Source organism: Hordeum vulgare, chromosome 7H (genome assembly GCF_904849725.1).
Source record: "Hordeum vulgare subsp. vulgare chromosome 7H, MorexV3_pseudomolecules_assembly, whole genome shotgun sequence".
NCBI classification, from domain to species: domain Eukaryota; kingdom Viridiplantae; phylum Streptophyta; class Magnoliopsida; order Poales; family Poaceae; genus Hordeum; species Hordeum vulgare.
In genome coordinates, this window is record NC_058524.1 from 253,107,153 (window position 1) to 253,125,170 (window position 18,018).

At 44.1% G+C, this 18,018-nt stretch overlaps 1 protein-coding gene and 1 long non-coding RNA gene across 2 annotated transcripts; both read right to left on the reverse strand.

The window, feature by feature from the left end:
- Positions 1 to 3,737: 3,737 nt before the first annotated feature.
- On the reverse strand, positions 3,738 to 8,657 carry LOC123412404. The gene is made up of 3 exons (XR_006613495.1): positions 8,411 to 8,657; positions 7,765 to 8,344; positions 3,738 to 3,927 (listed from the first exon to the last, which is right to left on the reverse strand). It is a non-coding gene; the product is annotated as an uncharacterized LOC123412404 (long non-coding RNA).
- A 4,211-nt stretch (positions 8,658 to 12,868) lies between these two features.
- LOC123412325 lies at positions 12,869 to 15,715 on the reverse strand. The gene is made up of 3 exons (XM_045105281.1): positions 15,452 to 15,715; positions 14,260 to 14,300; positions 12,869 to 12,909 (listed from the first exon to the last, which is right to left on the reverse strand). Exons 1-3 carry the CDS (start codon positions 15,713 to 15,715, stop codon positions 12,894 to 12,896), a joined length of 321 nt encoding a protein of 106 aa, XP_044961216.1. The 3' UTR covers positions 12,869 to 12,893.
- Between the last annotated feature and the right edge of the window lie 2,303 nt (positions 15,716 to 18,018).

Sequence of the window (18,018 nt, forward strand, 5' to 3'; positions counted from 1 at the left end):
TGCCGTTTCTCTTGAAACTAGTGGTCTTATTCACCATCAACACTTGATGCTCTTTACGGAGTTCAGACTCTGCGACTTTCAGCATCGCAAACAACTCGCCGGGTGACTTGTTCATCCCTTGCATGTTGTAGTTCAACACAAAGCCCCTATAGCTTGGCGGCAGTGATTGAAGGATTCTGTCAGTGATAGCCTCTTGCGGGAGTTTAATCCCCAGCTCAGCTAGACGGTTTGAATACCCACACATTTTGAGCACATGTTCACTGACAGACGAATTCTCCTCCATCTTGCAAGTATAGAATTTATCAGAGGTCTCATACCTCTCGATCCGGGCATTCTTCTGAAAGATAAACTTCAACTCCTGGAACATCTCATATGCTCCATGACGCTCAAAGCGACGTTGAAGTCCCGGTTCTAAGCCATACAAGACTACACATTGAACTACTGAGTAGTCCTCCTTACGTGTTAACCAAGCGTTCTTAACATCCTGGTCAGTCGTAGCGGGTGGTTCATCTCCTAGCGCAGCATTAAGGACATAATCCTTCTTCCCAGCTTGTAAGATTAGCTTAAGATTACGAGCCCAGTCTACAAAGTTGCTTCCATCATCTTTCAACTTAGCTTTCTCTAGGAACGTATTAAAATTCAGGGTGACTGTCGCGTGACCCATGATCTACAACACAAATATATTCAAAGTGGACTTAGACTATGTTCAAGATAATTAGAGTTTAACTTAATCAATTTACTTGCTAAACTCCCACTCAAAAAGTACATCTCTCTAGTCATTTGAGTGGTTCATGACCCACTTACAATAGCTCAAGTCCGATCATCACATGAGTTGAGTATAGTTTCAGTGGTAAGCATCCCTATGCTAACCATATCATCTATATGATTCATTATCGACCTTTCGGTCTCATGTGTTCCGAGGCCATGTCTGCACATGCTAGGCTCGTCAAGCTTAACCCGAGTGTTCCGCGTGTGCAACTGTTTTGCACCCGTTGTATGTGAACGTTGAGTCTATCACACCCGATCATCATGTGGTGTCTCAAAACGACGAACTGTAGCAACGGTGCTCAATCGGGGAGAACACAATTTCGTCTTGAAATTTTAGTGAGAGATCACCTCATAATGCTACCGTCGTTCTAAGCAAAATAAGGTGCATAAAAGGATTAACATCACATGCAATTCATAAGTGACATGATATGGCCATCATCACGTGCTCCTTGATCTCCATCACCAAAGCACCGGCCTGATCTTCTTGTCACCGGCGCCACACCATGATCTCCATCAACGTGTCGCCATCGGGGTTGTCGTGCTACTCATGCTATTACTACTAAAGCTACGTCCTAGCAAAATAGTAAACGCATCTGCAAGCACAAACGTTAGTTTAAAGACAACCCTATGGCTCCTGCCGGTTGCCGTACCATCGATGTGCAAGTCGATATTATCTATTACAACATGATCATCTCATACATCCAATATATCGCATCACATGGTTGGCCATATCACATCACAAGCATACCCTGCAAAAACAAGTTAGACGTCCTCTAATTTTGTTGTTGCATGTTTTACGTGGTGACCATGGGTATCTAGTAGGATCGTCTCTTACTTACGCAAACACCACAACGGAGATATATGAATTGCTATTTAACCTTATACAAGGACCTCCTCGGTCAAATCCGATTCAACTAAAGTTGGAGAAACTGACACTTGCCAGTCATCTTTGAGCAACGGGGTTACTCGTAGCGATGAAACAAGTCTCTCGTAAGCGTACGAGTAATGTCGGTCCAAGCCGCTTCAATCCAACAATACCGCGGAATCAAAAAAAAGACTAAGGAGGGCAGCAAAACGCACATCACCGCCCACAAAAACTTTTGTGTTCTACTCGAGAAGACATCTACGCATGAACCTAGCTCATGATGCCACTGTTGGGGAACGTCGCATGGGAAACAAAAAATTTCCTATGCGCACGAAGACCTATCATGGTGATGTCCATCTACGAGAGGGGATATTTGATCTACGTACCCCTGTAGATCGCACAGCAGAAGCGTTAAGAAACACGGTTGACGTAGTGGAACGTCCTCACGTCCCTCGATCCGCCCCGCGAACCGTCCCGCGATCCGTCCCGCGATCTAGTGCCGAACGGACGGCACCTCCGCGTTCAGCACACGTACAGCTCGACGATGATCTCGGCCTTCTTGATCCAGCAAGAGAGACGGAGAGGTAGATGAGTTCTCCGGCAGCATGACGGCGCTCCGGATGTTGGTGATGATCTAATCTCAGGAGGGCTCCGCCCGAGCTCCGCAGAAATGCAATCTAGAGGTAAAACCGTGGAGATATGTGGTCGGGCTGCCGTGGCAAAGTTGTCTCAAATCAGCCCTAAAACCTCCGTATATATAGGTGGGAGAGGGGGGGCCTTGCTTTGGGGCTCAAGGAGCCCCAAGGGGGTCGGCCGAGCCAAGGGGGGAGTCCTCCCCTTCCAAACCGAATCCAACTAGGTTTGCAAGGAGGAGTCCTTCCCCTTTTTCCCACCTCCTCTTTTTTTTCTTTTTCTCTTTGATTTTCTTCCTATGGCGCAAAGGGCCTTCTTGGGCTGTCCCACCAGCCCACTAAGGGCTGGTGCGCCACCCCCAAGGCCTATGGGCTTCCCCGGGGTGGGTTGCCACCTCCCGGCGAACACCCGGAACCCATTCGTCATTCCCGGTACATTCCCGGTAACTCCGAAAACCTTCCGGTAATCAAATGAGGTCAACCTATATATCAATCTTCGTTTTGGACCATTCCGGAAACCCTCGTGATGTCCGTGATCTCATCCGGGACTCCGAACAACATTCGGTAACCAACCATATAACTCAAATACGCATAAAACAACGTCGAACCTTAAGTGTGCAGACCCTGCGGGTTCGAGAACTATGCAGACATGACTCGAGTGACTCCTCGGTCAATATCCAATAGCGGGACCTGGATGCCCATATTGGATCCCACATATTCTACGAAGATCTTATCGTTTGAACCTCAGTGCCAAGGATTCATATAATCCCGTATGTCATTCCCTTTGTCCTTCGGTATGTTACTTGCCCGAGATTCGATCGTCAGTATCCGCATACCTATTTCAACCTCGTTTACCAGCAAGTCTATTTACTCGTTCCGTAATACAAGATCCCGCAACTTACACTAAGTCACATTGCTTGCAAGGCTTGTGTGTGATGTTGTATTACCGAGTGGGCCCCGAGATACCTCTCCGTCACACGGAGGGACAAATCTCAGTCTCGATCCATACTAACTCAACGAACACCTTTGGAGATACCTGTAGAGAATCTTTATAGTCACCCAGTTACATTGCAACGTTTGATACACACAAAGCATTCCTCTGGTGTCAGTGAGTTATATGATCTCATGGTCATAGGAACAAATACTTGACACGCAGAAAACAGTAGCAACAAAATGACACGATCAACATGCTACGTCTATTAGTTTGGGTCTAGTCCATCACGTGATTCTCCTAATGACGTGATCCAGTTATCAAGCAACAACACCTTGTTCATAGTCAGAAGACCCTCACTATCTTTGATCAACTGGCTAGCCAACTAGAGGCTTGCTAGGGACAGTATTTTGTCTATGTATCCACACATGTATATAAGTCTTTATTCAATACAATTATAGCATGGATAATAAACGATTATCTTGATACAGGAATTATAATAATAACTATATTTATTATTGCCTCTAGGGCATAATTCCAACATTAACATAAGAGGTGGTAGGCAGCAAGACATAGCGATAGAAACGAGACAACTAGCATGGCAATGATAGTAATGTTGTCTAGGGAAATGACTAGCTTTCCCGTGATCCCACTTGGAAGAAGACGAATCCATATAGTAGACGAACAAACGTAGTCGAACGAATCATCACACTCCGAAGAGGTTAGGAACTCTATCAAGAGGAAACAATCAAGAAACAACAATCAACACCAATAAATACCACAACATACGCATGGCATGATGTGCAAGCAATTAGGATGCATGTCCATTTAATTATGCACGACACGAAAAATCACTACAATCTATTACTACACATTAAATGAAGCTCAATATGCAACGAGTTGCATATTAACGAAACGTGACAGCCCGAGACCGATGCTCCAGAAGATTCCCCTTTTATTCAGTTGCCACCGTGTGATTAGTTTATTTGTCGCACTCAGCATCGCATGATGTGCATCATCTGCATTGCATCGGCTCATGCGTATAACGATATATGTTAATTATCGGTGGGAACCCTTTTTCCCCATTCACCGCTCATGCGTATGTTAATTATCTCGCGCCCACCTTCGTTTTGGCCCGGTAGCAGATTCGGCTCGTGTAGGTTTTTTTTGCACATGCGATTTTATTTAATTTCACAAAAACACATATTTTTAAAATGTCCGTATCTTTTAAACCGTGTGACGGATCGGAACAAATTATACATGTAAAACGTGTAGAATTTTGTGTAGATTAATATTTTTCAACTCTCATGCATATTTACAACTATTTAACATGTTGTGTGCATTTGTTTGCGTGTCGACGTGTCAGAAATGGTTCAGTTCATAGTTATTTATTCGTAGCTTCGTTGGAGTTGAGCCATATATGAAAATGGAGTATAACGATGAGTAGAATCACATGAACCACTTTGTTTTTCTGTTTAACAAACATAAAATGTAATTAGGACAAATCTGGAAAGATTACAAAGTTAACGTGTGGGGTCAGTTAAGAGACGCTATATGTCGTTTTCGGCCTCATTTAAAATGCCTAGATAGGTAGATTATTTGTGCTTCATCCCTTTCCATGTTAACAACATTTTAATATTGTTGGCTTAATAAACATGAGTGAACTAAATAATTAAATGTGGAGTTTTGTCAATATGCAACTCGTTGCATATTAAGCTTCACTTAATGTGTAGTGTTGCGAGATGTGAATTGCCAAGCCGTGCCTTGCATAATTAATTTGTAAATGCATCATCTTAGGGTGTTCATCATGTCGTGCATGTGCCGTGGTGAATATCGGTTTGCTTCGTCCCGATAGAGTTCCCCAAGCGTGTCGGAATGTGAGGATCCATTCGACTACGTCGGTTCATGTGCTTCATGGGTTCGTCTTCTTCCAAGCGGGATCTCAGGCAAGATGATCATTTTCCTAGATACCATTACTATCAATGCCAAGCTAGTTGTCTCATTTCTTTCGCCATGTCTCGCTGCCTACCACATGTTTCATATGCCTCCCAACATTGCCATGAAAACCTTCAACCTATTCACAACCTAGGAAACCACTGTTTGGCTATGTTACCGCTTGCTTAACCATGTCTTAGAGTTGCTAGTTGCAGGTGCATTTGCTTCCATCTGTAACATGGGTTCCTTGTTATATCACCCTATTAAATGTTATTTAATCTAATGCACCTATATACTTGGTAAAAGGTGGAAGGCTTGACCTTCTAGACTAGTGTTTTGTTCCTCCTTTGTCGCCTTACTTTCGGCTACCGGTGTTATATTCCATAATTAAGCACTCCTAACACGATCGAGATTGTTATGGGGACCCCCTTGATAATTTGTTTTATATTAAGACTGGTCTAGCAAGGCCCAACTTTGGTACTATATTTGGCTAATAAATAATGAACCACATCAGGGATAATTAACCCGAGGAAATTTAATAAACCCCCGGGCCAGTGATCCTCATGAGTGTTGGTCTAAACTGAGCGATGTCCGACGCCCCCTAGTCACCCGAGGTTTTAGCAAACCCGGCGTCTAGCTCATCTGGTCGTGCACGGAGAACGAGATACGCGGCTCCTATCGGGACTATCGACACGCGGGGCGGCCTTGCTAGATTAGTTTTACCTTTGACGAAATATCTTGTGCATAGGGATTCCGGTGATGCTTTGGGCTATCTCAGAGTTGAAGTTTTCCACCAAGGAATCCGAGGAGATCACAAGTTTCGTGATTGAGGTTTTATATGCGACTTGTGGTAATTTGTGATGGACTAGTTGGAGCACCCATGCAGGGTTAAATCTTTCAGAAAGACATGCCCGCGGTTATGCGGCAACATGGAAACTTTGTTTAACATCCGGTTTTAGATAAGTCGAAGTAAGCTTAATTAAAGAGGCCAACTGTGTGCGTAACCGTAACTGTCTCCTTTGTGATCTCCTTCTCCGATCGAGGACAGGATGGGGTTATGTCTGACGTAAGTAGGTGTTCAGGATCATTCATTTGATCATCAGTAGTTCATGTCCGCTGTGCATAGATCATGCCCTTCTTTTATTCTTGTACTCATAAGTTAGCCACCAAATAAATGTGTAGTCGCTTGTTGCAGCCTCACCACTTAACCATATCTCACCCATTAAGCTTTGCTAGTCTTGATACCTTTCGAAATGAGATTGTTGAGTCCCCTATGGCTCACAGATTACTATAACACCATTTGCAGGTACATGTAAATACTTTGACGTGAGTGCGCTGATTGTGCTATTTGGAGTTTCTTCTTCTTCGTCGATCTAGGATGGGTTCCAGGCTGGCAGCCTAGGAATAGCAAGGATGGACGTCGTTGTTTTATCATCTATTTTCGCCCGTAGTCGGACCCTACTCTTCTTCATGATGATTGATTATGTTGGTGTATTAATGTGACTCTAATGTAGCTTGTGGCGAGTGTAAGACAACTCCTTATACTCATCTTTTCAGTATATGTAGTTATAACGATATCCATTCTTGTGAAACAACGAGATGCATTTCTATCCCTGTCGAGGCCCTCGCGCCAAAATATCGGTAGGACCGCATCTTGGGCGTTACACGAAACTTCACATTTGAATTACTTAGTTTACTCCGGTTTAGGTGCACGACAATATTAAATGTTGTTAAACATGCCAAGAGGTGAAACTTAAATAAACTACACTACCTAGGCATGTTAAATGAGGTCGGAAGCAACATATAACATTTCCGAAATGACCCCGTATGTTAATTTTGAAATTGGACCCGATCTGCGTACAACATGTTTTATATTTATTAAACAGTAGAATAAAGTGGAGCATGTGATTCTACACGTCATTCTAGTCGGTTTACATATATATATCATTTAAAACGGAGCTATGGTCTAAAAGATATGACCATCACAAGATAATATGCTATGAATGCAAAGTGTATGCAACTCTTAGCCACAAGAATGTAAATCATGGATGCAACAAGTTATTATGAAACTACATAAAATTCTAGGCAAGTTTAAATGAGGTCGGTACAACGAATAACAATTCCAAAAAGTCCCTAGATGCAAATAAGATTTCGGTACTGTTCTGCCTATACATAACTTTAGAGTTGTTAAACAGCAAAATAAATGTCGCCATGTTGTTCTACACATTTTTCTAGTTAACTTACATGTGTGGATCATTTTAATCGGAGCTACGTTAATTAGTTATGATGAAAATTGTTTTAGCATGACACTATGCAAATTACATGAAAACAACAAGTTAATATATTTTAAACACATGAGGGAGTTGGATATTGTGAAACGACAGAGAGTTCTAAGCATTTTTCAACCGATGCACGGTTCTCAAGTTAATAAATGCATTTGTTTAGGGGGTTTTGTGTAAATATGTTAATCACTCAAAATTGCTAAATTCGTGAGAAGGAAAAACAAGATGGGCCGAATCTAGAATTACTGTGCAGGTACATGCGAGCATCTAATAGATATCTAGCGCACATGTGAATTATAGCAAAAAACGGCATTGGGCCAAGCCCGACAGGGAGGTAGAGAAGCTGCTCACCATGGGCTTGCTTGGCCGCCTTGGGTGCTAGAGACGGGCCGTGTGGGGCACTGGGTCGGCACGGTCACGCTGCTGGGCCATAGTGGCATGGTTGTCGGGGCTGGCCCACGCGCCGCTGGTGCTCACGGTCAATGCCGACGGCGGGCGTCGTCTCCCTCCCGACCAAGAGGAGGAGGCGGCCTGGATGCGCGACGGCTCTACCTCTGCAGCGACGAAGGCGAGTAATTCCACCCAGAATGGAACACGAGGTCACTGCAGGTCCAGGTCCGACAAGGAGGAGACCACCGATGGCGGGGCTCCATGGCCATGGCTACACGGGTTCTTGTAAGAAGAGGGGAGAGAACGGGTGAGAGAGAGACCGTGCTTGAGGGAGATGACGAGCCAAGGGCACCGGCGTGACCTGGGGCCCGTGGTCGAGCTCGTGCATGCACCTGACACGAGAGGGAGGAGGAGACGCGGGTGCCTACGGCCGTCGAACGGGTCTGTGCGGCAGCTCGAGGTCGAGTCGGGGGCTCCTGGTCTCCGACGGCGGCGCCGGTCTCCGTCAGCGCAAGGATGCTTGAGGAGGAGGCATCGGGTCCTGCATGAGCTCGTTAGAGCAGCGTGCTCGGGTACGAGGCCTTGGTCTTCAGGAGGAGAGGCTTACTGATAGGGCACTGAGGATGCTCGCCGGTGGGGGAGACGCGGGTTGCACGACCTCGTGGTCAGGGACGAGGGCTGCAGGGCTGGACTCACGGGCGGGAGGCAAAGGGGGCTACGCAAGCTTTGGTGGATGGATGGATCGCCTCGGGAGCACTGGTTGGCTGGGTTGCAAAACGAGGAGGGAATAAGGGTGCGTTCATTGGGGAGGATCCTGAGGAGAGGAGGAGTGAGGCGGCGGCGGACGGAACTAGGGTAGGATGGGACAGATCCTAGGGTTCAGGGTTTGCCGGGGTTTCGCAAATAAATAGCACGGTTGGATATGTTGGGAACCTCCGATCTATATGGGACGGTCGATACCAAAGTTTAGAGGGTCCAATAACAAAACCGATGACGGTTTGGGGTATTACTGGGTTGATCCGTACCCAACGGTCACAACAGTAAGATTAGGGTTCCGAGAGGCCTTCAGGCTAATTGGCCAGGTTTGTGCAGTGTGTAGATGGGCTAGGCATAGAAGAGATGGAAAACGGGCAGCCCGGCATCAAGTTTTAAACACTGAAATGAGTGCAGTTAACCGGCTATAGTGTCACTATAGGTTTAACGTCCAGAGTATCAAACGGACTCCGAATGCGATGAAATTTGGGAGGCGGCCTGCCTACACGATAATAAGAGTGCACGCCAACTTTCCAGCCAATTCAACAAAGTTTTATACGCACTTTCTAAAAACAATATTTTAACAATGACGCGGGCACGTGCGTATGTTCTTGGTCTCAAGACGGTCAATGACAAAAGTGGAGAGAACCGCAACTAACAATAGATGCATGTTTTTTGAAAAATGATGGAAAGAGAGTGTCGATGCAATGCGGATGATGCGCATGATGCAATGATGAATGCAACAACAGAATAAATCACACGATGAAAACGAAATAAAAGGGGAATCTTCTGAGCGTCGATTCCGGGTTGTTACAACTCTCCTGCACTAACAAGAGATGTCGCCTCGAGATCTAAGCTTGAAAAGGGGAAGAGGAAGAGGAAAGGAAGAGGAAAAACTTAGTTTCTTCTTTGAAAAACGAGTGAAACATACAATCTTTGAAGGTTGCAAGAGATGTAGAATGACATGAGGAACAACAAGAATTCAAAAGAAATTTCGGCACCACTTCGGTAGGAAATAGAGACAAAACTTGATAAGATGGAAAGAGCTTGAAAGTATAACACAACATTCCGGTCAAACGGGTAAGTAAGGGAAAGAACGTGATTTTTCTAGAACTAGATAATGAATAAAAAACAGCCGATGCATTGAGAACTTGGATCAACGATAATCACCATAATATCAACAATCCTTAGGAAAAGATTTTGGTGAAATCTAATCCAAGATAACTTCAATGAAGAAATCATGGGTTGAAAATATCTAATTATCAAAGAATTTGGTGGGTTTAAATATCTCATTCTTGAAACACATTCCCTTCGAGACTCCTCATGAGTCAAGAATGCTATAACACCACCTCAAAGGAAAATGGAGGAAGAACTCGACTTTGAAATGCAAGGGAAAGAACACTTGAGGTCCTCCAACAAAATATTGAAGAACACTTTGAGAAAGAATTACATCCTTAATGAACCACCATGAAGAACCACTTTAAGAACACAAGAATGAAAGGATGATAGAAAGAATTGAAGGTTGAAAAATAATTAGATTAAGGCATTGCAAAGATTTTGATGAAGGTCCGCGAAGAGATACTTGAGACCCCGAAAAAATAGAGGAACAACTCAGAATCGCGAATTAGATATCATGAACCACACCGGAGGAAGAATTGAAATCACCTAGAAGAAATAAGAATAAGAATTATGTAGTGCATATCCTTCATCAAGTTAAATTGATGAAAAGCAATGGATTTGGCATACCACTTATTATTCTTAAAAAGATTGAGGAGAGATATGAGCACAACTTGAAGAAGCTTTCGACGCACCACCGGTAAGAATTGAAAATGAATGGGAATGCGACAATTGAATGGAGATGTGTGAGAACGAAGAGATCAAGATCCGTCTAACAGAAAACTAAATGAGGCACCAGAACAATTGAGATACGAATGAAGAGACACAATTGAGAAGAATTTGAGAACGAATAAATCTTGTGGAATGATGTCCTTCGGAGGAACGAGAAATGAAAAAACACTAAAATGCACCGGATAGATATGGAAGGGATTCATCATGATCGAAAACAACTCAAGATGATAACATCAAGTTGAAACCATGAATTTTCAAGAGAATGGACCAAGATTTAAGAGGAACTCTACTTCGGTCTTCAACCCAGAGAATGATGGCAACAAGCACCATCAAGAATTACTCAGACACTCTAGATAAATGAATGAAAAATGATTGAGCCAATGATGAACAAAATTCAGATTGAACTTGAAGAAGGAATATGACTGTTGGAATTCATACTTACGTCACACTTCAAAAGAATTATAGATCTCCAGAAAAGATTAGAAGATCCAGGTAAGAACCTTGGATACCTGTGGGTTGGGCTCACTCAAAAGAAGACACCGTTGAATGGATTGATTAGGAAGAAGAGACTGCACTGGTAAAAATTAAATACTCGATGAGGTGAGACCCTCGAAATAATTGAAAGGATTGAATGAATACACGAATCTCCTGAGATATCTTTCGCACACCCGATAAAATAGAGAGGGATGAATAAACAAGAGAGGCTTGGATAAGAATTTCCAACATCGAAAAGCATTGGACAAATGAAAAAGGATATGATGAACACCGAAAGCTTGAATTGAATCCACTGGAGAAGAACACAAGAATGAAGAATGATGCACTTAGGACTGAGCATATTCATAATGAATCGCCGGATACGATATGGAAGAAAAGAAAGCGGAAGCATTAATGAAAAGAAATGCATTTGGACGATAATTGAATCATTGAAGAAAAATGGCGGGAGGGTTGGGAAAACAAACAAAACTTGCTACAGATGAGACGAACTTCAGAAAGAATATGAGGACTGATATTGCAAATATTGCGGAAGATTGAATTAACTTGAACAAAAGCACTCTGGTTGGAAAAGAATTGGCATGACGACTCCGGTTTGAAAATAATTGATAAAATAATTCGATTGAGCAAAAGATTAGCACTGGCGCAGAAATATAAGAACACCACTTAGGAAAGATTTGAACTCACCACTTGACATCGAAGAACGTGGAATTACCATACTACAACAAAACAAGGATGAGGCTTGCAAATTAAGCCAGAAAGAAATTCATGACAGAGATTCTGTTCGACATTTTTGTGGTAAGGTTTGCACGGGCTCGATCGTACATTGGATTGTAATATTGAAATGACGCTCGAATATGCTCACTAGGCATAGCGAGCTACAAGGCTTAACGGAGCATATGTGATGACATATATCGAGACTATCCTCTGTAACAAAGACCGTGAACAAACTAATCCACTAGATGTTGAACCCCAACCTCACATCATGCATATGTTGGAAGATAATCCTAGGTAACTACTTGAATTCCCACTTGAGAACTCCCGAAACTTCTAGTTATGCAATCGGGTCCACGGATACAAGGAGCCAAACTTCACACAAATCCTAACATGATACTACGCTCCAATGTAAAACATCCGTCAACACATAACCAGAGTGCCAAAAACTCATCTATCTCGAACCCTCGTAATCATAACGATACCAAGTATGACAGTACATCTAGACTCTATCCACCAGTACTAGGGAAGCCAGACTCATCTCACCACTACTAGTATTGAAGCAATTTCAAACATCCCCCATCCTTAGGTACTAAGAAAACTACACGATTACGATGTGTCAAGAATGCCCTCGAGCTCAACTCCCTGGAAGAAATAAAATCAGACAGGAGGCACCAAGGAAAAACTCCATCACATCGACATCGTATATATTCCAAAATACCAGCGTGAACCAAAAAAATTGTGTGAAAAGAGGAACAAAATTAAAATTCCTACGTCAAGATTCCTCACTAGAGCATATAAGAGGAGTAAAAAGAATCGTACTCTCTGATATATAGCTAGACTCAAAGTAGTTTTTAAATAGACCCGACTCGACCAAGTTCGATCAATCAAGGGGGCTCCTAGGTTGGTACTGCTCTGATACGAACTTGTAATGCCCAAGATGTGATCCAATCCTTGTTTTGGCACGAGGGACTCCACACGGTTAGAAACGTATATTGACGTTTCACAAGAATGGATATCGTTACAAGTACATGTACAGAAGATATGAGTATATGGAATTGGCGTATACTCGCCACAAGCTACAACAAGAACATCTCAATACAACAATACATTCAAACATCATGTAGAAGAGCAGTATCTGCCTACGAACAAAAACAAACGATAAAAGAACGACGTCCATCCTTGCTATACTAGGCTGTCGGCCTGGAACCCATCCTAGATCGATGAAGAAGAAGAAGAAACTCCAAATAGAACAATCATCACGCTCACGTCAAAGTATCGTTTTACCTGTACCTGCAACTGTTGTTGTAGTAATATGTGAGCCATATGGACTCAACAATATCATTTCTAAAGGTATCAAGACTAGCAAAGCTTAATGGGTTCGGTATGGTTAAGTGGCGAGGCTGCGGCAAGCACTAACCATTTAGTTGAGTGGCTAACTTACGAGTACAAGAATAAGAGGGGGGTGATCTACGCATAATCGTACATGAGCTAGAATGATCATGAAGTGATACTAAACACCTATTTATGTCAAACATAACCCTACCGTATCCTCTTCCGGATGCAGAACTCACAAGAAGAGACAGTCATGGTTAGGCAAACAATTGGCAAATTTTAAATAAGTTCGCTTTAAGTTTGTTATGCCCAGGTTTTAAACAAAGTTTCCGAGTTACAACATAACCTTGGGCACGGTTCTCAGAAAGATTTAACCCTGTAGGGGTGCTCCAACTAGTCCATCACAGACTACCACAAGCTGCGTCGGAAACCTCAACCACGGAAAACCCGTGATCTCCTCGGCTCCCTAGTGGAAAAACTCGACCTCGAGATTGGCCAAAGTATCCTCTGAATCCTCGGCACAAGATGTTCAAGAAAGGTAAAACAAATCCAGCAAGGTCGCGTGGCATGTCGACGATCGCGATAGGAGTCGCGTATCTCATTCCCAGGACACGACGGACGATCGGTACACATGGTGGTCAGATAGAAATCCCCCAAGTTGCCCCGGGTGACACCGCAAGTGGATCTGGTTTGGACCAACACTCATGAAGATCACTAGCCTGGGGGTTGATTGATTATCCACGGGGTTTGAAAAGTCCCTATGCAAATTTTATTAGGTTATTAGGGAAATGTAGTACCAATGTTGGGCCTTGCCAAAAGAGTTTTATCCCAAAAGAAAGACCTAGAGGTCCACATAACAACCCCAAGTATATTAGGAGCGCTCAATTATGAAACATAAGACCGGTACACAAGTAACTAGGGCGACAAAGATGGAACAAAACACCAGGCCAGAAGGCCAAGCCTTCCACCTTTTACCAAGTATATAGGTGCATTAAATTAAATAGCAATTATATGGTGATATAACAAGAAACCCGTGTTTTCACATGTAAGCAACTGCGCCTGCAACTAGCAACATTATAAGAAGGCTGAGCAATCGGTAATGTTGCCAAACAATGGTTTGCTAGGATGTGGAGGGGTTAGAAGCTTTTCATGGCAATGTTGGGAGGCTTGACATAGCAGGTGATAGGCAGCGAGACATAGCAATAGAAACGAGACAACTAGCATGACAATGATAATAATGGTGTCTAGGGAAATCATCATCTTGCCTATGATCCCGCTTGGAAAAAGACAAATCCATTAAGGAGATGCACCAACCTAGTCAAATGAATCCTCACACTCCCAAGCGGTTTGAAACTCTGTGAAGAAGATAGAATCCGAAAACAACAATCAACATCAATAAACACCACAACATATGAAAGGCATGATGTGCAAGCAATTATGATGCATGTCCATTTAATTATGCACGACACAAAAAATCACAACAATTTATTACTACACATTAAATAAAGGTCAATATGCAACGAGTAGCATATTGACGAAACTTCATATTTGAATTACTTAGTTCACTCCCGTTTAGATACACGACAATATTAAATGTTGTTAAACATGGCAAGAGGTGAAGTATAAATAAACTAGACTACCTAGGCATGTTAAATGAGGTTGAAAAGAACATATATCATTTCCGAAATGACCCCATATGTTAATTTTGAAATTGGTCCAGATCTACCTAAAACATGTTTTATATTTATGAAACAGAAAAATAAAATGGACCACATGATTCTACACGTCATTATAATCAGTTTACATATATAAATCATTTAAAAGGGATCTACGATCTAAAAGATCTGACCATTGTAAGATAATATGCTATGAATGCAAAGTGTATGCAAATGAAAGCCTCAAGCATGTAATTAAAGGATGCAACAAGTTATTATGAAACTACATAAATTCTAAGAAAGTTTCAATGAGGCCAGAACAACGAATAACAATTTCAGAAAGTCCCCATATGCAAATAAGATTTCGGTAGTATTCTGCCTATACATAATTTTAGAGTTGTTAAACAACAAAATAAATGTCACCAAGTTGTTCTACACATTTTTTTTAAAGTTAAATGTGTGTATCATTTTAATCAGAGCTATGGTTAAATAGTTACGATGAAAACCGTTTTAGCATGACATTATGCAAATTACATGAAAACAACAAGTTAAATTATTTTAAACACATGTGAGAGTTAGATATTGTGAAACGACACAGAATTCTAAGCATTTCTCATATATATAACATTTTCAACCGATGCACGGTTCTCAAGTTATTAAATGCATGAGTTTAAGGGGTTCTGTGTAAATCTGTTATTCACTGGAAATTGCTAAATTCGTACACAAGGAAAAAAAATGAGATGGGCCAAATCTAGAATTACTGTGCAGGTACACGCAAACGTCTAATAGCTATCCAGTGCACAAGTGCATTATAGCTCCAAGCTTGATAGGGAGGCAGAGCAGCTGCTCACCATGGGCTTGCTGGGCTGGTTTGGGCACTGGAGAGGGGTAGCACAGGGCACTGGGCTGACACGGTCGCGCTGCTGGGCCGCGGTGGCCTCGTGGTCGGGGTCGGCCCATGCACCGCTGGTGCTTGAGGTCAACGCCAGCGGTGGGCGTTGTCTCCCTCCCGATCCAGAGGAGGAGGCGACGTGGATGCACGACAGCGCTACCTCATCGGCGATGAAGGCGAGAAATTCCACCTGGATTGGAATGCGGAGTCGCTGCAGATCCATATCCGGCGGGGACGAGACCACGGGCGGCGAGGCTCCATGGCCATGGCTGCCCGTGTTCCTGCGAAGAAGAGGAGAGAGAACGAGTGAGAGAGAGAGACCGCGCTTGAGGGAGATGACGAGGTAGGGGCGCCGGCATGACCTGGGTCTCGTGGTCGAGCTCGTGCATGCACCTTACGGGAGAGGGAGGAGGAGATGCGGGTGCCAGCGGTCGTCGAACGGGTCTGCGCGGCAGGTGGAGGTAGCCGGGGGCTCCTGGTCTCGAAGGCGGCGCCGGTTGCCGTCAGCACGAGGATGCTGGAGGAGGAGGCATCGGGTCCCGCACGATGTGATCGGAGCAGCGCGCTCGAGTACGAGGCCCTGGTCTTCGAGAGGAAAGGCTGCCCGGCAGGCACTGAGGATACTCGCCGGCGGGGGAGACGCGTGCTACATGACCTCGTGGTCGGGGACGAGGGCTGTGGGGCTGGTGTCGGGAGCGGGAGGCAACAGCGGCTACGCAAGCTTCGGTGGATGGATGGATCGGCTCGGAAGCACTGGTTGGCTGGGTTGCAAAATGAGGAGGGGACAAGGATGCACTGATTAGGTAGGATCCCGAGGAGAGGAGGACTGCGGAGGCGAATGGAACTTGGGTTTGGGTTTGCCCAAGTTTCGCATATAAATAACAGGGTTGGATAAGTTGGAAACCTCTTATAGTATATGGGAAGGTAGAGAACAAAAGGTTAGGGGTCCAATTGCAAAACCGATGTGGACCCAACGGTCACGACCGTAAGGTTCGGGTTCTGGAAGGTCTTCGCATTAGTTGCGCGTAGGGTCTATGCAGTGTGTAGAGGGGCTAGGCATAGAAGAGAGGAAAAACGAGTAGCCCGACGTCAGGTTTTAAACACCCAAATATGTGCGGTTTGACCGGCTATAGTGCTCTATAGGTTTAACTGTTGGGGTATCAAACGGACTCTAAATGAGAAAAAATATGGAAGGCGGTCTACCTATACGATAATAAGACCGCAAGCGAAGTTTCAACCCAGTCCGACAAAGTTTTACACACACTTTTTAAAAACAATATTTAAACGATGCCCCGGGCACGTGCGTGTGTTCTTGGTCCCGAAACAGTCAATGGCAAAAGCGGAGAGAACCGGCAACTAACAAAGGATGCAAGTTTTTTGAAAAATAATGGGATTAGAGTGTCCATGCAATGCGGATGATGCACATGATTTGATTATGAATGCGACAACCAAATAAATCACACGACGTAAACGAAATAAAAGGGGAATCTTTTGGAGCATCGTTGTCGGGCTATTACAGAAGGGGTACATGGGCACTCGGGCCCGCGTGACTGCGCGTAGGCGGGCCGGAAGTTCTGGGTTAGGGTGGAAGTTCCGTGTATGTTTCTGGCTGGTTCCGGGCTTTCCTGAGTGATGTCACCGATCAAGGTGCCGTGGCTGTGCAGGGGCCGAAAGTTCTGGGTAGGCCGGACATTCCGCTTGCCTGAAGTTTCAAGCCGGTTCTGGGTGAGTTCTGGGCTGGACAAAAAGTTCTCGAGGCCCGCGGTCACCGAGAAGTACGTGTGCGAGAAGTTCCGGGCTGGCAGGAAGTTCCGGGTACCGGAAGTTGTGGGCTCTAGAAGACTTGTCCTTCCATTGGTTCTCTCGCTCGTTCGTCTTTGAGTCCATTCCCATAGTGTCTTGGAGACCTTGATTCTGGTACCTAAGCATGCACATAGTTTCCACTTGAGGTAGCACCCACGTTCTATTTGTATCAAAGGAATAGTCATTGAGGAGAGATGTCACGTGCGCGGGCTCTTGTCATGGGACCACTTGTAGCTTGAGGTGTATCCATGGGAATGACCATTGTCAGGACCGGTTTTTCTGGGATTTTAATTGCCCTTCAAAATGGCCCTTGTGCATACCGGACCCATGAATACTATTAGCTGGTGCACAAATCCTTGATACAAATGTCCAAGCAAATATACAAATTTGAGGTACAAGACCGAGGTGGTCCATGGAGTACATAAAAATGTTTCTATTGGTTGAGGGCGGAAGCGGTTCGGGGATCTCCAGCGTCTATGGCACTCCATTTCCCACAGGAACAGCTGACCTGGTTAATTCCTATCTCACGAGACTGTTGTCTTCGCTGCCTAGGTTCCGGGGTTATCATCGGGTTCCTCCTTTCCAAGCACACAATCTGGCCAAGACAATAGCCAGGGACAAGCCAGTGAGTACTTTGAATGTACTCGCAAACATCATGTAAACATGCATAAATTGGCAGGGGGTAATATGCACTTGCAATAATACCACAATATTTCGTAAACC

Excerpts from the sequence above, each read along its gene's own strand:
- LOC123412325 (XM_045105281.1), bottom strand. The coding sequence starts at position 15,715 with ATGGATCTGCAGCGACTCCGCATTCCAATCCAGGTGGAATTTCTCGCC. Across the intron at positions 14,301-15,451 it reads ACCAGCCCAGCAAGCCCATG|AGTTTCAAACCGCTTGGGAG; the intron begins GTGAGCAGCTGC and ends TCTTCTTCACAG.